The sequence below is a fragment of the Mus caroli genome, unplaced genomic scaffold (assembly GCF_978045245.1).
Source record: "Mus caroli unplaced genomic scaffold, Mus_caroli_1 scaffold_18, whole genome shotgun sequence".
NCBI classification, from domain to species: Eukaryota; Metazoa; Chordata; class Mammalia; order Rodentia; family Muridae; genus Mus; species Mus caroli.
In genome coordinates, this window is record NW_028227273.1 from 19892240 (window position 1) to 19919356 (window position 27117).

General features: G+C 44.4%; 1 protein-coding gene across 5 annotated transcripts in view; it reads right to left on the reverse strand.

The window, feature by feature from the left end:
• Ltbp1 (latent transforming growth factor beta binding protein 1) overlaps nucleotides 1–27117 on the reverse strand; it is a 387481-nt gene that overhangs the window by 315411 nt on the left and 44953 nt on the right. For 4 of the 5 annotated variants that reach the window (XM_029471038.2, XM_029471037.2, XM_021185976.3 and 1 more), the window contains exon 3: nucleotides 14014–14305. In XM_029471038.2, coding sequence (XP_029326898.1) covers nucleotides 14014–14305 — 292 coding nt within the window. Of the gene's footprint in view, nucleotides 1–14013; nucleotides 14306–21544; nucleotides 21563–27117 lie in introns of those variants that run through there. The other variant, XM_029471039.2, reaches the window with a different exon arrangement.

Below are 27117 nucleotides of genomic sequence, written 5' to 3' on the forward strand. Positions count from 1 at the left end.
CAACAGATTTGATCAAAACCAACATCAAGCTCAACCCCATTGTGATGCTGTTACCAATCATGAAGTCACATGATTAAAGATTATTGGTATGGGTTGGCCATATTGGCACCAGGGGATTTATGAATTTTATAAATGTAGTTAGTGAGTTTTCAATCCCATTTACACTGTCAGATTGTAGCAAGTCCTCTTGACAACCAAGCAATTTTGTTCTCATCACATAAATGTTTTCAGATATAGGAGAAACACATGAGAATCACTTTATGGCTCTGTGGCCATCATCTTCTTGTTACAGATGAGAATTCCTAGCCCTCTCCCCATCTTGTTCACCTATGCCCACCCTTTCCTTACTCCCCCCAAAACACTGCAGTCAGAGTCCTCAGCCACATTGTGGAGGCCCGTGGTCTTCAACCTCCTAACACTGCAACCCTTTAATACTGTTCCTCATGTTATGATGATCCCCCCAAACATAAAATTATTTTGTTGCTGCTTCATAACTGTAATTTTGCTACAATTATCAATCCTAATGTAAATATCTAATACGTAAGATATCTGTCATGGGACCCCTGTGGAAGGATCATTCGGTCCCCCAAGGGATTGAGACTCACAGGTCAAGAACCACTGGGCTAGAGGATGAAGTTGCTTGAGTGTGGGGAAGGGCATGTATCTGTAAGTAGCCCCCCATGTTCTCAACTCTTAATTCCAGAATCCTGTCTGCATGGTCATAGTCAGGACTCCTCAGTCCTGGCCATCTCTAGCCCTTGGTCCCCTGGACTCGCATTCTTCCTCCTTGGCAAGTGTCTGGTTATGCTTACACAAAGACTTCAAAGGACAATGTGAAGGAATTACATCCTTAAAACTTCAACCTAAATGAAATATTTAAGTCGAAGTTTTACTGAAGACATAAAGGTTGGCTTAGCTTCTAGCTGGAAGGGACTAGGGTGGTTCTTCACTAACCTTGTGATTAGAGCTCATTTGTGGCAGGAAGGAAGATTGCCAGAACAAGCCTCGCTATGGGGTAAAATACTGTGGTGAGAAGAAAAATACTGTCTTCCCCATCCCAAGAGTCTCCCTTGTTCTACTGTCCAGAACCTATGTTGATGTTGCACAACAAAGGGGAATTAAAATTGTGGATACAATTAACATTGCCAGTCAGCTGGCCTTGAGATACATATTCAGACACACACAACATAATAATAAGTGCCCTTAAAAGAGGAGCAATCCCGGTGCATAGCAGCTGAGGTAGGAGGACTGTGGGTTTAAGGAAAATCTGGGCTATTTAGCAAAATGGGGAGGGGGGGAGAAAGGAAAGCCGGAGAGAGTGGGGAAAGAAGAGAAGAGAGTAAAGGATAGAGAGAGGATAGGAGGAGAGGTAGAGGGGAAGAGTCAGAGAAGAAGAGGAGGAGGAGGGAGAGACTACTACAACAGGAGAGTTGCCAACACAAGAAAGGCTCAGCCCAACACTGCTGGCTTTGAAAATGAACAAAGGAGTCACAAGACAAAGAAAGCGGCAACATCCCTGGGACCCATCTGGGCTTCTGACCTCAGAACGATGAGACAAATGTGTGAAAGGACTAGACGTGTGGCAGCTGTTACAGCAATGACAGAGAACTCACACAAACACAATTTTTTAAAGCCTCTGCAGTTTAGCGGCTACATTCGCAGAGTGCCTACAGTGGAGGCTGGAGGGCACAGGTGAAAATAGATGAATACCTTCAGACAAGTTCCTTAACACCCCAGCCAGCACCTGAGCTGCGGCATCATGTCAGGTGGGGGTAATTAGTACTACAATTTGAAGGAAACTGGTCTGTGCCAAGCCCTAAGTACCTGGTGCGATGGAGGCTTTGGAGTCCTGAAGAAACTGCTTCGGGAGTGGACTGACATTTTTCTTAAGAGACTGGACTCATTTTATTAAGACTACGTTTGGTCTCAAGAAACTAGATTCATGACTGAAAGGGGGCTATTAAAAATCAACCCTGGCTCGCTTGCTTGCTTCTTCTCTCTATATCATTTCCCTCTCTTCCTCTCTGTGCTTTCCTTCTCTTCCTTCCATACCTACATGGTCACCCAGTCTTGGGCTATCATCCTCCAGGGCTATAAACCAACCACTTTTCTTTGTATTCAGATTCAGGTATTTTGCTATAGCAGCATAAAACATACTAGGACAAGCAGTGTCTATTTCACATTCTTTTGAAAAGATTAAATAATATCGTCCCCCAAAGCAGTGAGAGCAATGCTTGGCACAGCACAGACACCCAGTAAACACCGGCTCTTACCATCTATCACACAGCATCATTCCACTGTGCAGATATGAAACAACTAAACTGGGGAACAGACTGGACCCAAACTAGCACTTGCCCTTTTTAGATGAAAACTTTTGAGTTCCTATCAGAAGTCTTTCAACATAATTGACCAGAATTTAAGTCAAGGCAATCGTCGGTTCTTTATCAAACTGCTTGAGGCCACTCTTTTCTCATGGGGCCTAGCAGTGTACAGAGCTCTCAAAGAACACGGGCCATCTCCCCCATCTCACCTTATGGTCTATTCTTCCTTCAAAGTCTACCTCAAGAGTTCTTTTATTCCAGTTCCTCAGGGGACTGGGAAGGTGGCCCAGTGGATGGAAGTACTTACTGCATAAGCATGCAGGCCTGAGTTCGATCCCAGCACCCACATTTTAAACAGGGGGTGGGGTGGACCGGGCATGACCACATGTGCATGCCAGAGCTGAAGGAGGGCAGAGACAGGAGGATCTCTGACTAAGGCATGGTAGCTGCCAGCCTAGCTCTAGGCTTTCCAGACCCTGACTCAGTGGAGTAAGGCAGAGAGTTAGAGACACCCAGCACCCCTCTCTGGCCTCCACAGGCAAGCACACTGGTGTATGCACACATTGATAAATACCACACTCATATGCACAACCCACCAGAAGAAAAAAAAGAAAAAAAAATTACCTCAGCATTTCCCCCATGAACCTTTTTTTCTCAAACAAAAAAAACCTTTGAACAACTAACAATATAATCAAACTTTAGGTTAGTTTCATGGAGTCTGAAGTCCTCCCTCACCCAAGTCCTACATTTCTATATTCCTACAGAAATCAAAAGGCCACCTCCTGCAGTCCCTGTGGGTTTATAGCTAAATAACAGTCCTTATAAAAGCCTAACACTCGCCAAAAGACATAAAATTTCATCTATTCAAAATAGAATGTGTGCTAGTCTGCCTTGTCTGGCCTCAGTGAGAAAGGATGCACCTAGCCTCACAGACCCTCAAATGTTCCAGGGTTTGGGGATACCCAGGGAGGGCCTCCAGCCACTCAGAGGAGAAGGAGAGGGAGATCGGGGAAGAACTGTGGGAGGGGGGTGACTGGAAGTGGAGCAGTGAGCAGGATGTAAAGTGAATAAGTAAAAATAATAATATAAAATAATAATAACAAATTACATTTTAAAAATGAAAGAAAAAACAAAAACAAAATAGAAAGAGTGTGGCTTTCTAACAGCTAGGTGATAACAGTTAATACCATATTATATACTGGAAGTAAACTAAAGAGGTAGAACTTAAATATTCTTATCATGGAAAGAAAATGGGAACTTGTGAGATGGATATGTAAATTCATCTGTTTGCAGTAATCAGTTTTTATCCAAGACAGGGTTTCTCTGTGTAGCCCTGGCTGTCCTGGAACTCACTTTGTAGACCAGGCTGGCCTCGAACTCAGAAATCCACCTGCCTCTGCCTCCCGAGTGCTGGGCTTAAACAGTCATCATTGTATAATGTGAGCACACCAAAGCATCAAAGCGAACATTGTATTTACACAATTTTTGTTAATCTGTTCTTCAATATAACAAAATATCCCTAAAAAGAGCAAAAAAACTGGAAATACTCAAAACATCCACCAAGACTATGATAAATAAAAATGTGCTATTACCAACATAGTGAAACAATCCTTGACAATATAAATGAACCAACTCCAGCCACACAAGTATTCAGATAGACCCCAGGAGGAACACTGAGGGGGAAACAGTGTAACTTGCAGACAATTTAAAGATGGACACACAGACGCAGATAGCTCTGTGTGTGGGAAGTCCCTTTGGGGAAGAGGAAGAGAAAAGCCTGGAATAGTGACTGTGCTGAAATGTCCTGGGTTTTGTTGTTGTTTTGTTTTGGTTTTGTTTGTTTATTTGTTTGTTTGTTTGTTTGTTTGTTTCTCCGAGACAGAGCTTCTCTGTATAACCCTGGCTGTCCTGGAACTCACTCTGTAGAGCAGGCTGGCCTCAAACTCAGAAATCCACCTGCCTCTGCCTCCCCAGTGCTGGGACTAAAGGCGTGCTCCACCACCGCCCGGCAAAATGTCCTGTTCTTAACATGGATGGCGCGTCAGAATGTTGTCACTCTTGCCTTTGCTCATCAGTCCCACGTGACCTCAAGCTTGAAAGGCAGGAAGACATATATGGTGATAAAAACAATCACTGGGTCTGTTTTAGTTTGTATTCCAACAGAGCCTTGGAATGATGCCACAGTCCTCTTCTTCCGCATCATCAGGCCGACAGACAGCAAAGCCTGCATCTGCCTCTCAGACTTGTCAGGCAGGTGAAGTACACTAAGGAAAGGCCAACTCAGCACCTAACTGTCTGGGACTTTACAAACACAAGCAGTGTAAGCCCAGGGGAGTACGACTCACACTGTAAGTACCCATGGAACACACTGCAGGCAGCGCCTTCAACTCTATCAATACCTTTCCTCCTCCAGGCAAAAAGAGGGGGAAAAAAAAAAAACGTTAAAAGGCTTTCATCACTTTTGCACATACACATGCTGAGGCCAGAGGCCGACTTCATTGTCTTTCTCTATCACATCCACATTATTCTTTTTGTGATTTGCCTGCATATATAGCTGGAAGCCACACGGATGCAGTACTCACAGAGGCCAAAAGAGGGCGTAGAAACTCCTGGAAATGGAGTGACAGTTGTGAGCAGCCAAATAGGTTAGTACTGGAAACTAAACCTGGGTTCTCTCCAAAGGTACTGAGTGCTCTTAACCGCTGAGCCATCTCTCCAGTCTCTCTACCGCTTGCTTGTTTGTTTCTTTGTTGAAATGGTGTTTCTCACTCAGCCTGGAGTTCAGTGACTGGTAAGAAGGCTGGCCAACAAGCTCAAGGGAACGCCTGTCTTCACCTCTTAGCATGAGGACTGTAGCTGTGTAGTGCCCAGTTTAGCGGTTCAGAAAAAACGTTTTCTAATGTTATGCAAAGCTCTGCTGAATCTCCCCCTGTGTGCCTCTGTGTACAGGGAAGAGAAACTGCAAGGAAAAGTACGAAGAATGTTGTAAACGCAGGGAAGCTCCGAACAGAAGTGCAGGGGAGGCCTCACCTCTGTGAGGGGTCCACTTACGGCAGGGGCTGCTGTAAGTCTTAGAGATCACTTTGTGACAGTAGCGATTCGTGGACTGGAAATCCTTTGGCTGTTTTAATACGTTCTATCGAGGCACCAATAGCAAGTATTCACGCTGCAGAACAGGAGAAATCTCTCTCTAAGGCATGCGCCACCACTGCCCAGCTTAAGGCTTCAGCTCTTGATATAGCTTTACAACGAGCTTTCTTATTGTGAGGAACCACAAAGGAGGAAGGTGAGGAAAAGTTCAAATAAAGAGAGCAAACTCCTGGGCTGCCGCTGTCATTGTTGAGGGCAGAGCACTCTAAGGTACCCATCGCCATTGGTGGCAAAGCGCAGGTCTGTTTTAAAGATTCCCAAGGGCAGTAATTGTTGCCAGGAAGGCAGGAACCTGACAGAGTTGAAGCTCCACATTGCCTCTCCTCCTTCGTGGTGGGGACTTCACTCAGCATTTCTCTCATCCAAACCAGGAGATAAATGTCAAGTAGTCGTTTCTCTAGAACTTTAAAAGTAGAAGGCGTCCCTTCTGCGTGGACTTTTACAAGACCTCCTCTATATTTAGCAACTATCTGGCCTGCTATAAACTCACTTGGTAAATATAGAACTCATTTCAAGCCAGTCCTGTTTTTTTAAACGAACAAATTCAAATTCACTTCTTTTGCCTTCTTCATACCCATGAGGGGAAAGTGCCAGGAGGGAGAATTATCAGTGTATTTAATGAGAAAAACTAGTTTTTCTAGACTAGCTAAGCACCCTCCTTTGTTACCTCAGGATACCAGGAGACGAAGAAAAGCACCAAGCATTACCCCAGAAAATGAGGAGGCCGGGCTGCATGTGAGTTTTCCTGATAGATTTGACGTCCACATCCTGAGAGAAACCAGACTTCCTGCTCAGGCTCAAAGAAGGGGACTGGGCACATTGTCTCCTCCATGAGGGCTTCCTCCTCACCCGGCAGAGATAACAGCTCTGCACTTGGCAAAGTGGTGCTCATTGTACCAACAGTCCCCAAACAACTAACTGGACCTAGCAAATAAACAATGTCCCTTTGAGCTCTGGGTCAGGCTCCCATGCTCAGCGACTGTATCACCCATCATGAGTAATAGGATAAAAGCGGGGGAGGCATTCTACAAGAACCTGGCAAGCCGTTTTAGAGGCAGTGAGAGTTGTAAACGAACTTCTTTGGAAAACATCTAATGCGTTTATGAATAACAAGAGACAGTACAAAGCTTGAAGACAGCTGAGCCATTTTGACCGGTGCTTCTGTGTGAATTATTACACAGCTCGTGCACACTACCACCTGTTCACATAAAAATCAAAGACAGAGCCGGGCATGGACCTACAACCTAGCAGTGGCTGTTCTGGGGCCACCCTGACACTTTACATCTGAATAACATCTATAGGACAGAAGTGTGACAGTGACCTCAGTTATCCTGCAGAATTATGAAGTAGATAAGAATTTAAAGAAAGTTGGGGTGGGGGGGGGGTATAGATCAACTGAAAAAAATGCTAGGCTTGCAAGCACAAGAACCTGGCTTTGATCCCCGCAGAACACACATTTCATCATCATCATCATCATCATCATCATCATCATCATCATCTGGATATGGTGACACTCTTTTAATTCCAGCCCTGGGGTGGCAGAAACAGAGAATTCCTGGGGTGCAGTGTGACCAGCCATCCTAGACTACTAATTGAGTTCAGCCCAGTGAAAGGCCCTGTTTATACACACACACACACACACATACACACACACATGCACGTGCCTATGGTTCTAACACAGTGCAGCTTCCCCGGGAACATAAAGCATCCAGACAGCAAGGAAAATTGTGGCATTCTCCTACCTGAAACTTTCTTGGGTTTTGTTTTATTAATTGATCTATTACAATTTTTTTTCTCCAGAACATAAAGAGACTTTTGCAAGAAGCTTTCACGTGATACATCATCCAGCATCAAAAATTATCACCTCGTAGCTGATCCTGAGCTACCATCCCTCCACCCACTGGATTTTGTGGTTCAGATTTCAGACACCATCACAGAGACACCTTCACAGATGACGCTTTGCTGTGATCTCTCCCCAACGCCATAATCAGAGCCCCTGGAACACAAAGCTATCCTTTTAGACGTCTCATCAGCAGGAACATTTTCCTGATGGCCCTAGGACCCATCTTTGATTGATATTTATTTGCAGTGTGTTTGAATCATGACAGAAGTGTAATCCAGGTGTTGAGAATGACTAATGAGTTTCTTAACTTTTTTTTATACACTATAATTTCTCTTCCCTTTGCTTCCATTTTGGGTTTTTTTTTATGTGTTTGTTTCTCTGCTTGACAGGCACTGTTTTATCGAAATGTCACTCAGTTATCTGGTTTTTCACCAGCCTTGAATGTCTAAACGGCCATTACTCTTATCAGATCACATCCTTACTGTGGCCTCTTTTACTGTTGCTGTGTTAAAATTCTCCAACCAAAGTCACTCCAGGGAGTTGTTTTGGTGAGTTCATTGTGGCAGGGAAGGAGAAGGCCCAGAGCTTGAAGCAGTTCTTCACAACACATCTACCGTCAGGACCAGAGAGTAATAATTGCCTGCTACTTGTCAGGTCCCATTCTCCATTTATACAGATCAGGGTCCCAGCCAGAGATCGGGACCACTCACAGACGGTGGGTCTTCCCACCTCTACCAGGCACTCAAGATAAACCACACAGCCATGCCCCTGGCCTGTTTCCCAAGTAATTCTACACCCCTCCCAGCTACCAACTAGCTCCAACCACATCACTTTTAAATATATGCCCAAGTCCCTCTCCTTCCTCCCTTCCAGGAGTGCTCCCTAACTTCAGAAGTGCTCCCTTCTTTCTGCAATGCTCCCTAAATTTCAGCAGTGCTCCCTTCAACTGCTTGTAAATATGAACTTAATTACTCACTTCTAAGCAGTGAGAGTTTGTGGCATTAAACACTACTGACTATAAAGTTACTCTGGCTTTCCCTCTGCCCTCCTGGTCTGGGGTCACTCAGAAGTCAGCAGCAGCCATATTGGAGGGCACTGGATAGCTATGTGGAGATCCTGTGTTGGAGTGGAGGCTTCCTGTCAGCAACCTTGGCATTGAGTCTCCCTGGCAGTAGAGACCTCAGTATCAGCCAAGCTTTCAGGCGATGGCCACCCGTACTCACCACTTGTCTGTCACATCGGGAGAGACCAAGCCAGAGCTCACAGCTTTAGGCCTACCGAACTCCTGACACACACAATGTCCATCAAGATATGGCTGTTGACCCAGGTTGCTGAGTTATAAAAGATAACTGATACACCAGGCCCTGGAACCATTGCCTCTCTGGAAATGCCCTTCTCAGTTCTGCATGCCCAGGTTTGCTGCCCTTCCCAAGTTCACAGACTGCCTTCTCCAGAGAGCACTCCAGGATTCCACCTTCTCAACATGCCAACAGCTGGAAACAACTGCTTCTCCCTTCAAGTCTCTGAGGAGCTTGGTAGGTATCCTATTCAATGTCAAATTCCCTAAAACCAACTCAGCCAAAAGTAAAACCAAACTGTGCAACAGCCCTCTGCCTAATCTAATCTAATAAGGCACCTGCTCCCACAGGGCCCCCTGCCCATGTCATCTAAACAAAACAGTTTATTCAAACTAAGCTGTTCTTCAACCTCTCTGGTCACACTCTAGCCTCAAAGCCTCCGCCCAGCCCCTTGTTTTAATTTTTACAAGGCTCCTGCCCTCTCCTCCCACAGGCCTTTGTTTAACCATCACCCTTAGGGCTTTGTCTAATAACCACCCACACACACCTCAAACCCTCCCAGCTTCCCGGACACTATCTGCAGTTCTATTTTTCTCTTTAGCACTAACCACAGCCAACAGATATTGCGCAGCACTGTGCATTTGTCCTCTGCCCTCTGCAGACTGTAAGCTCCCAAAAAGGAGTACGTTTGTTCAGGTGCCACCCTTGCTGCGAGGATAAAGTCTCCCTATACAGATGAACTAAATGAAAACTGTTTGAACCCATGATCAAGACTTAATAAATACTTCAGATAGTGGCATTTTATACAATTTTATGTCTGCAGTAGAGCATTTTTAAGGATTCTTTAAAAAAAAAAAAGATTCTTAATCTCCTACTTCTCCTGTTAAAAACAAGACCTTAGGGGCTAGAGACGGCTCAGTGGTTAAGAGCATTGGCTGTCTTCCAGAGGACCTGGGTTCTGTTCCCAGAGCCCCACACAGCAGCTGTCTGTAACTCTAGGGGATCCAATGCCCTATTCAGTCCTCTGCATATACTGTGCATTGGTGGTATACAAGCCTATACAGGCAAAACTCAAACACATAATATATATATGGGTTTTTCTGGGGGGGTTGTTTGTTTGTTTGTTTGTTTGTTTGTTTCAAGACAGGGTTTCTCTGTATAGCCCTGGCTGTCATGGAACTCACTCTGTAGACCAGGCTGCCCTCGAACTCAGAAATCTGATTGCCTCTGCCTCCTGAGTGCTGGGATTAAAGGCGTGTGCCACCACACCCAGCTCAGGTACAAAAGCTTTAAGATGCAAATTTCACAATTGACAGCATCCTAGGCTGTCTCTTCCCCTTGCCCACGTCAAGGAAAGTCTCTGAGAGAAGTTGTGCTTACAAAGGTTTACCAATTAGAATTTCCATGATATAAGAAGTTGGAATGTTGCAGGTCCACAGGCCACTTCGACTTCTTAACAGCTATTTATTGTCTAATATTGTATGTAATGATTAGATAACTCATTAGCCACACATGACAGGCTTTCACTGATCCAATAGCTAAGAACATCCCTGATAGACAGCATCCAAGGCTATAGCAGAGATTTCGCCTGCTTTGCTATGATCACCTACCTGTATTTTAAAACGTCTTAATATATAACCTTCTTGATTTTGTTACTATAAAAAGTCAATAAAAGTTTCCAGGTTGAACACGACATTTGGAATGATCTAAATCTTTGTTCACAGGTCATGGTCATTTATATTTCACTCCAGAATACACAAGCCATCTCACCTCCCAAGCCCACACCCAATCAGGAGGCAGTTCTAATTGGGATCCAGCACCTACAGACTCCAGAGCTGCTTCCCTAACGACTCTGCTTTCGCAGAAACCAAATCCCAGGTGGAACTGAAGCTATCTCTTCTCCCTCATAGCATTCTCCTCCAAATTCCCGTGTCTCCTCTAAAGAAGGATGTACTTAGAAGTTACTCCTTTAACTTTATCTGGCAAATGTTTTTTTTTGCAAACAAACCACCGGTGGTCTGAGGGTCAGAGTCAAATGGTCGCTGGTAATAGTCACGGTGACTTACATTTCTTGTAACTTGCTCCACAGTTTACATGAGTAATAAGGCTAGACAAAAGTCGTAACAACACACTGTAATCTAACTCCTGATCTCCAAAGCTGAATTCAAGGCAATTTTATTTTATTTATTCTTATGATCAGAGCAAAGCTAGCAGGGAGATGTCTAAGTATGATATAAATCATTCCAGGGACACAGTAACATCTGCATTCTAGCACCAAAATAGTCACCATTGGCCTCAGGGGAAAGGTGGGCCAGCTCATCTGAACCACAGCCTGGTTTTATACAAGTTACGAATGACTGTCACATGTTTGAAATGGCTGTTAAATTGCCTTCTAAGCATTTACAGACTTGGGATGCTCTCAGCCTGGACCGGGGAACCTTCTTTCTCCAGTGTTCAGTAGTCAATGAAAAGATTACTAACTAGACAGAGAGCCAAGAATAAGTGACTGGGGGTGCTCAGCTGTAATCAAGACATCTTTTTACATCCCTCCACTTGCTACTAAGGCTCAAGGGACACAGAAGAAGAGCAGGTAGAAATACTGTAAGAGCTGGAGAATGGGAAGGACCATTGTGTGTCTTCCAGGCTTGATGGGGCTGGTGCACACAACCATGCTTGCCTGCAGAAGAACAAGCCAGCAAACTTTCCAGCATAGACTGGGGCGATCTCAAGGCCCCACCCCTTACTGAAGAGCCACTGGCAGCTGAGACCCATTTTCTGTGTGGGAGACCAGGGATGGGCTACCCATGCTCCAGTGGATGTCTCTCTACCTCTGTGCAGATGAGCAGCACTAATTGAACTTAGTCCGTTTATTTAGAAAGAAAGAAAGGGAGGAAAGGGAAGAGGAAGAGGAAGAAGGAGGAAGAGATCAAATTGGGAGGGAGACATCTTAGGGGAGAAGGGGTCCAGAGGAAAATGGGAGCTGATTATGATCATATTTTACCATATACTTATATGGAATTCTAAAATAATTAAAGATGTGAACATTTCTTAAGAAAAATAAAACACAGAAAAAAGTTTGGGAGATGGCTCCTACAGTAAAGTGCTGGCTGTGCAAACCTGAGGATCCAAGTTCGATCCCCAGTATCCACATCAAAACCAGACATGGCAGCACACTCATCATCTCAGAGCTGGGGGAGGAGGGGGAGACCGAATATACATGCATGCGTACATGCATACATACATACATGCATGCATGCATACATGCATACATACATGCATGCATACATACATACATACATGCATGCATACATGCATACATGCATGCATACATACATACATACATACATACATACATGCATACATACATTCATATATGGCTGGGTATATGCCTTCAATCCCAGCACTGGGGAGGCTAAGTCAAGTGGATCTCTGTGAATTCAAGGTCAGCCTGGTCTGAGAGGGGGTCTGGGAAAGGAGCTTGGGAGTCAGTTGTAGAGAAAGACATCTGACATTGACCAATGGTCTACACAGGTGAATATACATGCACACATAAACACATAACACTCTCACGTGCAACTGATAAGCATGATTGAGGAAAAAAAATCTATATTACATTTTGTAACTTGCGATTCAAATGTCAGTTGCATAACTGCATAACTGAAGGGATTTGGGGACGCAGCTAATGTCACCTGTCGTCCATGCTTTGGGGCTGCAGTGGCACATCCAAGCACAGAAGGCATCTGCCCTACTGAGCGGAAGATACTATTTCTTCCTTCACAGAAATGTTTGCCAAGCCTTTCCTGAAGGATGGACGCTGACACAATGACAGAAACACTTACCGTTAACACCTAAGACTGTGAACAAGTCACCCACTCTAAAGCTGATTTTCTCCTCTGTAAAATGGGCTTACTTTCTATTATTTCGCACCCGCATTATAGCTTATTGTGAGTTATAAAGTGGTGTCTCATTTGACATTTCCAGACTAGTGCCTGGCACACGGGAAGCTCTGAGGAGCTGTTACATGTCACGTAGAGATATAAAATGTGTTATCAAAACCATCAGGTTTCTACCTAGCCCATGACAGAACTAAAGTTTTATATTATAAGAAGAAACAGAAGAGAAAAAAAAAAACTGAGAAAAATAAGAGAGTTATTTGGGAGAGAAGAGAAAGGAGAAAGCTTTAAGAGACCAGGTCTGCAGAACCAGTAGGTGGTCAGTTCCAATGAGGAGTATTAATGGAGGTGGGCGGGCTTGTTAAGAGATTAAATGACCTCTGTGGCTCAGTGAACACTAATCACCACATGGAAGTGCTGTCTCCACTGGGAAATGCTTTCTAAATTCCAAGCAAGTGACTTACAAATGAACCCAGGTCAAGTCCCTTTTTAAGCTGGGGGCTTCCTGTATCTGACATTCCTACGCACACGACAAGTGGTCGCTGCAGTAACTTCAGCGTCTTATTATCCATGTGTAGTTGCTCATTAAGAGGAGACAGTCAGACAAGGGCCCCTCTTCGGGCTGCTTGTCATGAAAGTCACGGGAGGTCAGGGACAATTTTTTCTTATCCCTGAGTTCCTATCGTATTCAGTGCTGCCTAAGAGCAACATGGGGGTAAAAACAAAGTTCCCATAAATAGAAAGCAACCGCATTCACCAAACACGGGCCTGCATGGCAACTGAGAGGCAGACATTGAGTGGTGCACAGTGGATCCATTTAACCTGGGCTGACGCCGAGGATTACCTCCTCACGCTCCTACGCAAAGTTACAGCCCTACGGCTCCCGCCATCCTTCAAAACCGCGTACACATCTCTCTCTTTTTTAATTATTGTTTCAGAACTCTAAATCACCCCCATCCCCCAAGAGAATTATTTTTAAACTCTTAAAAAATCTTTTATTCCAGATGTGATGAGGATTTTTGCATGCATGTATGCCTATGGTACATGTGCATACATACACATGTACATACACATGTACATGTGCATGCCTCTGAAGGCTTCAGATCCCCCTGGAACTGGAGTTAGCAGACAGCTGTGAGCGAGCACGTGGGTGCAGGGAATTGACTCCCATAAGTCCTCTGGAAGAGCAGCCAGCACTCCAAACTGATGAGCCAGAAATAGAATTCTTAAATTTACAACTCCACAATCAGGCAGCTATGTTTACTATTCCCTCCCAAGCCTGATCCCTTATAATCCTAGCCATACTACGGTTACTTAGGGTAAAGTCATTCATCAAGTCAGTATCTTTAAGGCTCTTGATATGTGACATACATGGAGGCTCTAAAGAAGGAAGAAGGATACTATGCTACAAGAGATCTCTGTAAACGTGTTACGCAGAGTGGCTTAAAGCAGCATGTTTAAGAGTAGCTAACGAGCATCTAGATCAGAAGGAAGTTGAAAACACTCACTGAGGATGTATCTGCTGGGAGAGTCCCATTGATGGCTTTGGCTTGAGGGTCAAGGTCATCTGGGCCACTGGACTGACCCTGGGCAAGGTGTCTGCCTTCTTGGTTGATGTATGTTTTGCTGCTTGCTCAAAGGGGGCCCATGAGGACCCAGGATTCTGCCCTCCAAAGGCTGGTGGCACGGTGTCCTGGGCAGCTGTGATCTCGCAGGCTTTGCCCTTTGTCCCTGGCTTGCACACACAGAGCTGAGGCCGTAGACACATCCCTCCGTTCTGGCATGGCGGAACACAGCTGGCTGCAGAAGACAACACAAGACACGGTTTTGAAGGAAAGCACAGTAGAATTTACCAGTTCTTCCAAAGGGTTAGCAATATAGCTAGATGCTTCTCCCAAGGAAACAGTAGTGGCAGTGGTGGGAATAGTTGATACCTGTTAGCAGCCTATGTGGAGGGGAGGGGAGAGGAGGGGAGGGGAGGGGAGGGGAGGGGAGGGGAGGGGAGGGGAGGGGAGGGGAGGGGAGGGGAGGGGAGGGGAGGGGAGGGGAGGGGAGGGGAGGGGAGGGGAGGGGAGGGGAGGGGAGGGGAGGGGAGGGGAGGGGAGGGGAGGGGAGGGGAGGGGAGGGGAGGGGAGGGGAGGGGAGGGGAGGGGAGGGGAGAGGAGAGGAGGGGAGAGGAGAGGAGAGGAGAGGAGAGGAGAGGAGAGGAGAGGAGAGGAGAGGAGAGGAGAGGAGAGGAGAGGAGAGGAGAGGAGAGGAGAGAAGAGAAGAGAAGAGAAGAGAAGAGAAGAGAAGAGAAGAGAAGAGAAGAGAAGAGAAGAGAAGAGAAGAGAAGAGAAGAGAAGAGAAGAGAAGAGAAGAGAAGAGAAGAGAAGAGAAGAGAAGAGAAAGGAAAAGGCCTTACAGCCCAATCTTAGGGACATATTTTCTCAAAGTCCCTTTCTCTCTGATGACTCCAGTTTGTGTCAAGTTGACATAAAACTAGCCAGCACACATGAACCACAGGAGACCTGGTTATGAAGAATCAATGACCAACATCTAACAGCCACGAAATCTATTAGTTGTCCTTAGGGCAAGATGCTTTTCACATCTTGCTATGACTCCTAACAGGCATAAGGAGTAAGAAATGGCCTTGAGTATCATAATACCGGGCAGCAGTTTTCAACACAGCTGAGGGAGGAAAAACAGTAAAGATGGAAGCAACTGTGTAGATGACACGACTTCCATCAGTTAACCTTGGCCAGGTACCTGCATTTCAGAACACCGTGAGTGTAGTAGCTGCTAGCTGGGAATGGTTCCCAAGAGCTATTCCTGTATTAGGCTTCTAGAATCCAAATCTAAAAGCTTTACACTTCTTGAGTTAAGGATGCCAATTCCTCAATATCTTCTTGACTAAGCAAACTTCGTAGCTGAATCTGACATGCTGGGCTCTTAAGTGTTCGCCCAGCCACTGTTATTTAGGGAATGTCACAAGGCTGAATAGGCTCCACCCAAGTGAACAGAAGCAGCCAGGAGCGAGTCCTGGACCAGGCTTCTCACCTGGTGCGTTTGCCAGGGATCCCTTTCATATATGCATTCCCTGCATGCTTTCAATTAGGAGCATGTTTCAGTCTAACATCTGAGGCTGATTTCCGCTCCTCCTTCCTCCCGAGGTGCCCTGCAAATAGTTACTAATCTCTCAGGCAGGCTGCATGACATAGCATGTAGGAACTGATACCCGGGGAAAGACCAAGGATTGAAATCACCCAAGGCACCACTTACTTGTGCCATGGGAACCTGGCTTTAGGAAAAACATAAGTAGAATAGAATGTAAAAGAGAAGACATTTGTTTCTTCTTTCAAATTGTATATGTAATAAGAATACAGGAAGAAGGTAATTTCTAAAAATAAAACACTAATTGAAACTTTAGGCTTGGGGGATGGCTTAGTTGCTAAAGTACCTATTACGCAAGTGTAAGGACCTCAGTTCAGATTAGTACCCATATTAAGATATCAGGCACAGTGTTAAAATCTCAGTATTGTTCCAGCAGAAACAGGAACATTCCCTGGGTCTTACTTGCCAGCTAGTCTTGCCAAACTGGTGAGCTCCAGGTTCGGTGGGAGACTGTCTCAAAACAATAAGGTGCGGTGTGACAGAGGAAAGCATTCAGCTTCAACTTCTAGCCTCAAATACATTTACACACACACACACACTCACACACACACACTCACACACACACATGCACATACACACACACTACATGCACATACACACACATACACATACATACACATACACATACATACATACATACATGCACACACTACACATATAAAGAAAACACTAAATTTTTAAAAATAATTCCTATTAGAAAAAAAAAGAATATTCCATGTAGTAGAATAAATGTCTCCAAATCAGGCCTTTTGCTGTACATTTTTACAGAAGAGGATTTGGATATTTCAATTGCCTTACCAAGGCTGGAGCAGGAGCCCCTTGGAGCATGCAGCAGAGGTTATCTTGAACTGGGGTAGCAGAAACAGGAGTCTCTAATGGCCAATACAAGACCCAAGCCCCCTCATGTGACAGAAAAATGCCAAATCCATGCCCTCCAGTCAGCCTCTATCAGGCCTTCGTTTCCTGTACCATCTGGACGACATGCACGGTGCTACTCATACTTCAGAGAAAACAGTGATTGTCAAAGTCTGGTGCCCAGAGCAGAAGCAACCATGTTATGAGAGAGCCAACCCTGAAGCGATGTATGAGAGAGCCTTCCCTGAGGTGATGTGATGTATGAGAGAGCCTTCCCTGAGGTGATGTATGAGACAGCCTTCCCTGAGGTGATGTATGAGAGAGCCTTCCCTGAGGTGATGTATGAGAGAGCCTTCCCTGAGGTGATGTAAACCTCCCATGTCTACCTGCTCCTAATATGGTCCAAACCACAAACAAAAGAACGATTACACAGAAGTTCACCCTGGGAAACTGTCTTAGTTAGGGTTTTACTGCTGTGAACAGATACCCTGACCAAGGCCAGTCTTATAAAGAACAACATTTAATTGGGGCTGGCTTAGAGGTTCGAGGTTCAGTCCATTGTCATCAAGGCGGGAACATGGCAGCATCCATCCAGGGAGCCATGGTACAGGAGGAGCTGAGAGTTCTACGTCTTCATCTGAAGGCTGCTAACAGATTCTGACTTCCAGGCAGCTAGGATGAGGGTCTTAAAGCCACAGTGACACACCTACCCCCAACAAGGCCACACTTTCTAATAATGCCATTCCCTGGGCCGAGCATATATAACCATCACAGAAACCAACGAGTTCATTGGATTTACTTAGAGCGTGAAGGAATGGAATAATCTCTGTTCCTTCAAAGCAGATGCTGTTCCATCACAATTAATATTCAAAAATACCCTGCAAGTCCCCAAGGCCTGTGACAGCTACCCATTGTAGAGCAATGATATAAAGCCACGAGGCAGAAATAAAACAGTGAAGGACCAAGGGAAAGAACACTGCACTAGGCTGGAGGAGCTGGGGCAAGTCAGAGAAGTTCTACCACAAAGCACCTTAGATGCAGTAGGGAAAGTGCTTCTAAGAGATATAAGGTTTGTTGGAATGAACTAGAAACAGAAGGGGAAACTTAGGATAAAGTACGATGATCCTATTTAAAAAAAAAAAAAAAAAGGTGGCTGCTCAGAATTCAAAAAATCATAGTGTTTGCTTCCACTTCAGAAAAGGAGAAAAGGTTTTTAACGTTGCTCAAGCCAGGCATGGTAATGCATACCTTAATCCCAACACTCAGGACATAAAAAGTAGGAGAGCCCAGGATACAGAATGAGACCTTCCATGGAGGAATGACAAGGCTTAGAAGGCTGAATGTGATATCACAGGGCTCCCAATGGAGAAGCTAGAGAAAGTACCCAAGGAGCTAAAGGGATCTGCAACCCTATAGTTGGAACAACATGATGAACTAACCAGTACCCCGGAGCTCTTGTCTCTAGCTGCATATGTATCGAAAGATGGCCTAGTCGGCCATCACTGGAAAGAGAGGCCCATTGGACTTGCAAACTTTATATGCCCCAATATAGGGGAATGCCAGGGCCAAAAGAATGGGAATGGGTGGGTAGGGAAGTGGGGGGCGCTATGGGGGACTTTTGGGATAGCATTGGAAATGTAATTGAGGAAAATATGTAATAAAAAATATTAAAAATTAAAAAAGAAGGCTGAATGTAAGATGCAGACCCTCTGCTGTGCTATCCCGGGCAAGCAAGAACATGGGGCTGATTCCTGAGAGGAAAGGAACAGGAAAAAAAATGCATGGTACTGTCAGAGACCTGCGGGCAGCACTCTAGGAACAGTTCGTGGGAAGGAGAACCACAGAGCATGACCGCTCTACCATGCAGAAGGGCAGAGCTCACCTCAGGGGTGGGAGCCGCTGACCAAAGACTGGAGTAAAGGGACCTTCACAGAGACACAACGCGAGCTGCAAATGGATCTCCATCAGTCACCTGATAGAGGCCGAGGCCAGAGAATTGCCACATCAGGACCTGGAAGCAGCAAACCCCAGATTTCCTCTTGGATGCAGATCCACTTCTGAGATGTTGGAATCAGGATATGACATCCAAACCCAGAAGTAAACTCCTTTAAAATGGACAATAGAAGGTAAGGCAAGAGGATTGCTACAGGTTCAAGGAAAGCCTGGGCTACATAGCCAGTTTTGGGATAGCCTGAACTACAGAGTAAGACCCTGTTAAAGGGAACAAGAAAGAGAGGCATAAGGGAGTAGAGGAATAGTCAGTATCCCAACATAAAAGTGGACAAGAGGAGTAGCCACAGGGAAATGAAAACACACACCAACTAAACGCAGACACAAAATATCTCAATGAAACCAAATATGCCAATCTTTCACAAGCAATAAAAGCAAGTGAAATTAGATCTAGAAATGTAAGGATGGCCCTAGTGTTAGCAGATCAAACAATGTCATTCCCCACATTAAAAAGAAGAAGAAGAAGAAGAAGAAGAAGAAGAAGAAGAAGAAGAAGAAGAAGAAGAAGAAGAAGAAGAAGAAGAAGAAGAAGAATTCAACTCAAGGGATGCAGAAAAGCTTCCAGTAAAATCCATGACTTACTCATAACAACAAATAAAAACTGCTTGCCAACTCTGAATACGCAGGGATTTCCTTATTCTGCTAAGCAGTATCTACAGCAAATCCCACAAACAACATACCAAGATCCCTAGCAAATATTATAAGCACACTGCAGAAGCATTCCTCTCAATCCTGGAAACAAGCCTAAGCGCTCATCGTTAACCTCTAACAGGGCCCAGGCAACATGACAAAGCAAAAAACACAGGAAAAGGTCTTATGTCATATGCCAGAAAACAAGAAACAAATTGATCGTCATTTGGAGTTTCTCTAGTTTTATGTATACAAATTACTGGAAAATCTACAGGCTATCGTAAGGGATAGGACGGGCAGCAGGAGCTGAGGGTGATGTCTTCACGACCACGCTCTCTGTCTCATTCCTCTGAGGTGGGATCTCTCACTGAACCCGAAGCTGACCAGGCTGCTGGTCAGCGAGCTCCATTTCTCTGCAGTCCCAGGCACACAAGGCCATGCCTGCCTACTCCATGGAGGCTGAGAATTTGGACTGAGGTTTTCACATCTGTCCAGCAAGCATTCCTACTCACTCAGCCATCCTCAACCCCAGCTTGCTACTTTGTAATATTATTTTTACTACATGTTCTTTTTCAAAAAAACTTTAAAATGATGCCTGGTGCATTTGTGGATAAATATAAACATGCCAGACTTGTGTCCAACCCGCAGCCCATAGGCCATAGGCAACCAACATTCAGCCCAACACAAAACTTTGAACTTATTTAAAACATTCTAAGATTATTTTACAATTGTTGTTTGCTTTTTTAATTCTAGAGTTTAAACTTTGTGGATGACAGTGTCATATTTCAGTGTCAAAAGGTTTGGCACGCCTGTTAGCATCATACTAAGTGTATGACGTTATCCTCTATGGGAAGAAGAGAAGTAATACCAAGGGGAAATATATACTTCTCTTAATGGGAATTTCTTCTTACACTTTTGTTTGCAGTTTGCCATTTGTTTCTTTGTTGTTTTGTTTTGTTTTTTGAGATAGGGTTTCACAGTATAGCCCAACTTGGCGAGGAGCTCATGTTCCTCCAGCTTTAATTTTTCTGAGTGCTAATACTACAGATGTGCATCATCATCATTACAGATGTGCATCATCATTACAGATATGTATCATCATTACAGATGTATATTATTACAGGTGTATATCATCACTACAGATGTGCATCATCATTACAGATGTGCATCATCATTACAGATGTGCATCATCATTACAGATGTGCACCATCATCATTACAGATGTGCACCATCACTACAGATAGGTATCATCATTACAGATGTATATTATTACAGGTGTATATCATCATTACAGATGTGCATTATCATCCTTACAGATGTGCATTATCATCCTTACAGATGTGCATTATCATCCTTACAGATGTGCATTATCATCCTTACAGATGTGCATTATCATCATTACAGATGTGCATCATCGTCATTACAGATGTGCATCATCGTCATTACAGATGTGCACCATCATTACAGATAGGTATCATCATTACAGATGTATATCATTACAGATGTGCATCATCATTACAGATGTGCATCATCAATACAAATGTGTATCACTATTACAGATGTGCACTATTATTACAGATGTGTATCATACTTGACTCAAATTGTTTTTCTTAAAAAAAAAGAAAGATGAGGTGTTGGAGCAAAGGCCAGGATTTAAAGCACATAGTGTTCTTACAGAGGACCTGAGTTCCATCCCTAGCACCTATGTCAGGTAGCTCACGACCACATGTAACTTTAATTCCAGGGGTCTGACCTCTCTCTGGTCTCCAAGGTTCCTGCACTTGAGTGAATATACCTACACACATACACATAATTAATAGAAAGTATTAAGTATAATAAGGAGACATATATTGACTATTGGTAATAGATGTGTAGATGTCTGCTTTAACATGTGTAGATGTTAAACCTTTTGTATTTTTCTACTTTTCAAGAAAACTCAATGGTGTAATTATCAGACAAAAGGCAACTGGGAGCAAAATGAAGTCATGATAATAGAGTGGGGTGTGTTGCAGCTGGCAGAAATTGACACCAAGACAAAATGAACTTGGGGCTTGCAGAATGTCACCATTTCAAGATCTGAGCGAACAAGGTGGGTTGCAAATTCCCTCTATCCTCACATCCCAGGCTGGTCTTGCAAAAGCACATTTGTCATTTGAATCCGTCAAAACTGGATCAATGCTCCATTTTGGGCCCAAATGGTAAACAGTTTCAAATTTCTCTCCACTGGCAGCTACTCTGGAATTGACAAAGATAATCCTAAAGTTCTCTCAAAGTTCAGTGACTTTATTTTTAGGAAGTGACCCATGGCCTGAAGCCCCGCCTCCTTTGCTTTTCATCTAAAAGCATAGCCCTTAGTTATATTTAAAGCCTGCCCCAGCCCACACAACTCACTGTGACTCCCTGCCCCGTGCCTTTCTCTCCAAACAAGTTGCAGCATGTCTGCCACATGTGTCCTGGGTGGAAATGTGAGCTGAGCTGTGTCTTCGATGATCTAAGGCAGCAGGTGAGAAGTTGCCCCCTGTGTGGCTTCAGGGCTCTGCCCAGCTGCCCTTTGAAGTTATTCAACACGACGGAATATCAGATCACGAGAATCGTCCAGTGAGGTCACAAGTTGAAGACTGAACTAACTCTCCTGTACCAAACCCAAATAAATAATGTGATTTCCTTGTAAACAGCTCTGAGTCAGCATGCTCCTCAATCTGAAGAAAGAGAAAAATATTAGCATCATAACCTCCCAATGACTGATGTAGCCAGTCATAATGAATTCCACATAACTGAATCTCCTAGAAAGATGAATTTCACATTTCAACAAGCACTGAGTCGACTTTATAGAGTTTTCATCGATGTGAAAACCCATTTGAAATACATGAGATTGTGTCTGTGTGCATCACACAGTGTCAGTAGTGGGTCTGCTGGCATCATCCCCACCTCTCTCTGAATCAGACTGGCACATCTCACGGCCTTTCTTGACGTTGAATACTCAACCACACGATTTGCCACGCAAAGCGACAATTTCACCAAGTAGGTGGTTGAGTAAGTTGCCAGGAATGCAAGTATCCAAGGCCATCAGAGGTCTCCAAAGCAGAGTTGCACAGGGCCTCATTCTGGGGTTTGAGGCCTTCGTGTCACTCAGCCTCCCAGTGCTGTGAGCTCTACCCTGAGCTTAGCAGGAGCGGAGATTCCATATGATTTACTCTAACATGGGTAGTTAGCTAACATGGGTAGTTAGCTAACATGAGTAGTTAGCTGGGATGAACTTATCTCTTCTGATGCTACCAATAACTGTCAGGCCAATGAGCTCCAGGGGTCTGGCTTCTGGGTCATCCCCACTCCATTCCCAGAACTGAAATTACAGACCTGGGCCACTGTGCCCAGCTTTTCCATGCTTGCCCAGCAAGGCACTTTAGTGATGAGCCATCTCTCCCATCCTGGCAGATGCATTTAGAGAGCGCCTTGGCAGTATGTTTCAGGGATTTCATACCCTAATTTCTAGGCATGTGCCCTAACAATCAATGTAAAAGAAAAATTACTGTGCCCAGACATATGTTCTGCTATCCTCAGCAGGGTTATTCACGCCAACAAAAAAACTTCACAGGAATCATAAAAGGTTGACCAAATAGGGTTAGCGTAGAGCCACTGAAAATCAAAACTATAAAGTGATACAAGTTTCTAGAGTGTTCAGAGATGCTAGCATGAGTTAGAAGAGTGAAATTTCGCTACTGACTCAGCCACTTCTCAAATACCTCAGAGTTAAACTCATTGCCCAGAGGGACTCTCTTAGTCCTCCCTCACTCAACGAGTGTGCTTTGTACAGATGAGCACTCCAAAAACACCACGGCTCTAAAATCCCAAACTGTTAAAGTACCAACATGATAGATACCATAAGGAGAACAGTACATCTGATGCCATATGCTAGCTCAAACCGGAGATATATGAAAAAATATCATACAGTACAACTTCCAGGCAATGTATGTAATATATACATCAGGCTTAAGTAAATTCCATACTCAGACTTGAGTCCAACCCAGAAGACTTGAGTCATTCTGTATATGCAGATATAACAAAATCCAGGAGAGAAAAATCCAAATGCAAGCATGTTTGGATCAGGATTGCTTATCCTGAACGTCAACTAGCCAAAAGCCTTCTTTGGAGTCCACTCTTGTGACAAAGGGATGAGTGTCAGTTAGTGACAGGAGCTGAGCTTCAGGCACAGGTGCCTGATTCTAGTAAGGTACAGTGCCAACCTGAAACCCATTCAACTGTACTGTCCAGAAATGTCACCTGCTCACATAGGGGGCGGGAGTTCTCAATGTGCGAGCTCTGGGGACTGCCGGATTTATGAGAATTCTTTGATCAATGAAACAAAGATTAAACCCATCTAAGGTTTTTACTGTTCACATTAGTAGAATAAATTCACTTTGTGCTTTCATGGTAGTAAAATGCCAGGAGGTAGCTGGTAAATGCACATACCTGGCAAATTTGAAGTTTAACTGTGATGTGCACAGAAATCATTTTAGATGATGTCTAATGAAAAGGCAACATGTTTTTAATAATCTTTAAGTTTGTTCTAATGTCATATGATCTGCATTCATTGTCTGAACATTGAGCCCCTCTTAAATTCTAGCTTTGAGCCACAAACTTTGGGTAAAAAGATGAAGGATTATTTTGCAGAAAATCAGAGACTAAGATGTAATTTTTTTAATCAGTACATGGATCTGGAAATTAAGTGATTAAGAGTGCTTGCGGCTCTTGCAGAGGACCCACATAAGGCAGCTCACAACTGTCTGCCATTCCAGTTCCAGGGGGATCCAAAGCCCTCTTCTGGCTTCCACAGGAACCAGCACACACATGACATAACCAAACCCACATATATGAGAGGCCCTTAATTGGGCAACTGGTTAATATCTGTGAGTTATTTATATTTAAATAATAATGGAGGCTAGCCAGAGACATGGCTTTGTGGGTAAGAGTGTTTACTGTGCAGCAAAGCATCCTGGATCAACTCACCTCTACCCACATAAAAATCTGGCTGTGGCTCCACAAGCTCATAATCCCAGAGCAAGGTGAGGGGCAAAGACTAGAAGAGTGGGGGTTCTTGCTGGCCACAAACTTACTGTCAGGTCCAGTGAGAAACTCTGTCTCATGGGGGTAGGGCAGAATGCTAGAACAGGATACCCAATGTCCTCCTATAACCTCCATGTTCACACCATTTGCACACACACACACACACTTTTAGTTAAATTAAAATTTAAAGGAGATCATCATAAAAACCAAACATCTAAAATGGTGGCTTGCCCATAAGTTCATTTGCTAGTGAGAAGCAGAATGTTCTGTGCTTCAGATGGTGATGAGAGCTCAGATCTGAATCTGATGGGCCTCCTCCCCCAGCTCTGTGCCTTTGGGCAAGTTTCACCTGTCCCTTCAATAAAACACTGGGCAAGAACTTCGCATTCTTGTTGCACTAGATACTGTCATACACCCCAGAGAGAGAGCCAGAAACAGAAAAACATACTCAGCCCATCCTGGGCAATCAACAAGAAGTAAAGACAATGATGACACTCAAAAAGAACAGTGTGCAATGTGGATGGGATGACCAGGGGATTCATGGAGTTAGGGAAGGAGAGAAATACCATAGCATGAGACCCAGCATTAAAGCTGGTCTTTTCTGGCCTCAGTCCTTAGCTTGTAGGCAGCCATCTTCTCCCTGTGCTGTCATGTGACCTCTCCTTGGCATCTCTGTCTAAGTTTCCCTGTAGAAAGATACCATTAATACTGGATCAAGGTCTGCCTGATTGACATATCCTTAACTAAGGACCTCTTTAAAGACCATGCTCCAAATGTAGTCTTCTCTGGGGTCCTGGTCTGGATATGAGTGCATCCTCCAAAGGTCCCAGTTTGAAGCCTGGGAAGATGTCCAGAAGTAGTAGAACCTTCAGGAAGTAGAGGATGGGTGGAAGGTATTAAGCCACTGGGGGCACTGCCCTGAGAAGAGATGAAGTTAGTTCCCACAAAGCAGGTTTTGAGCTCCTCCTGACCCTCTCTGGCTTCCTATCTGACTGTGTGATCCTTCTCATACGTGTCCCCATCAAGAGGTCTTCACTGAAGTGGATCAAACAGGACCACCCCACCCTGGACTTCTGGCTTCTAAAATTATGAACTAAATAAACCCTTCTTCTTCATATTCTACCCACCCTCTGGAATTTTATTATGGCACTAAGAAAGACTAATATAGACTTTAACATGAGAGTCTTGGGGAGAAGAAATTCAACATGAGAGTCTCGGGGAGAAGAAATTCAACCATGGTGACATAACAGTATTCAGGGTGCTCTTGTCAATTACATAACATGTAAAAGAGAAATGTCTAGTGAGAAATACCCACTGCTATAGTTTTAGGATTAAATCCTAAAACAAGCATCCGACTTAATGCTATCATTCCTACTGTAGGAGATCTTACGATGTTCAAATACACCCAGTTCAGTTTTGCAATCAATACAGCAGTACACATTGCAAATAGTCTACTCAAAGAACAAACAGAAAACAGATAAGAATCCTGGCATGTGGTACAGTCATTAAAATCGATGTTTAAGAATTTCCAGTGACATGAAACAGCACTTATGGTGGGTTGCCAACTTTATTTTGAAGTTTCTACTTTTTATTGACCTCCTGCCAATCAAGCTTGTACCTCCTCCTCCCTGAATCTGGTCTTGTCTGAGTTGTCAGTGACATTCAGACTGCCAAATCAATCAGGTGGGGACTTTTAGTCCCCTCTCTTCTTGTCATCAGCAGTACTGGCCATAATGGGTCTGCCCCTAGCCATCAGTCCCCCCTGTTCCTAATGCGATGCCACAGGGGACACCTTTCTTCCCATATTCCTGCTGAACCCTTCCAAAACTCTTCTGGCTCCTCTCTCTCTCTCTTCCCAACGTCTAAGTGTTACAATTTCCCAGGCTGCCTTGCTCCAGGGTCGTTTTCCTGGTGATCTCACTTAGTCCTGTGTCTTTAATTTCCATTAAGACTGTATGGGAGGGTTGAAGCATTAGAAAGGTCAACTACCACTGCCTTAAAGGTTTAGTCACACTGGATTAGCCCCACCAACAACAGCATTGATGTGCAGGATAACATGACCATCTTAACTAATTACACCTGCACTGACCCGAGGTCTACAGACAACAATCCCCAAGCGACTGGGGTTAGGATTTCAATACATAAAAGAAGTAGCGTTGTAACATATAATACCAAATACTATGTAATTTTCATCAAATATCACACTTGACATCTCTTTTTCTCACAGCACACATCAAACCTATCTCTAAATCCTGTAGGTTCTTCTTTAAATATAATTTGAATCTGACCATTGTTCTCACTGCCTCCCACAAACCCTTCTCTGGCAACCTTGTCCCACTCTATTCTCCCAAGGACAGCCAGACGAAGCACGTTAAACCAAAACCAGATGACGTTCTCTGTTCCAAACCCTCTTGTGAAATGTAACCACAGCATGCCAGCTTGGTCCACTTCTCCCGTGTCTGCTATCACATCAGCCTCTATGCCAGTTCCCAGGCCCTGAGCTTGCCCTGAGCCTGCTGCCACTCAGTGTCCTTGCACTGACCTGCACCTGCACCTGTGACTTCCCTTGGTAGATCCTCACAGGTGGCTTGTGTCACTGGGCTCCCCAGGCAAGTGGGCTCCAAACACTCTGCCTCCAACGAAAAACAAAAACAAAAACAAAAACAGCCGGGCGTGGTGGCGCATGCCTTTAATCCCAGCACTCAGGAGGCAGAGGCAGGCGGATTTCTGAGTTCGAGGCCAGCCTGGTCTACAGAGTGAGTTCCAGGACAGTCAGGGCTATACAGAGAAACCCTGTCTTGAAAAACAAACAAACAAACAAACAAACACTCTGCCTCTATTCTCATCTCCCTCCTGCTGTTCGCTCCCCAACACTGGCACATTTTTATCCAGTCACTGTC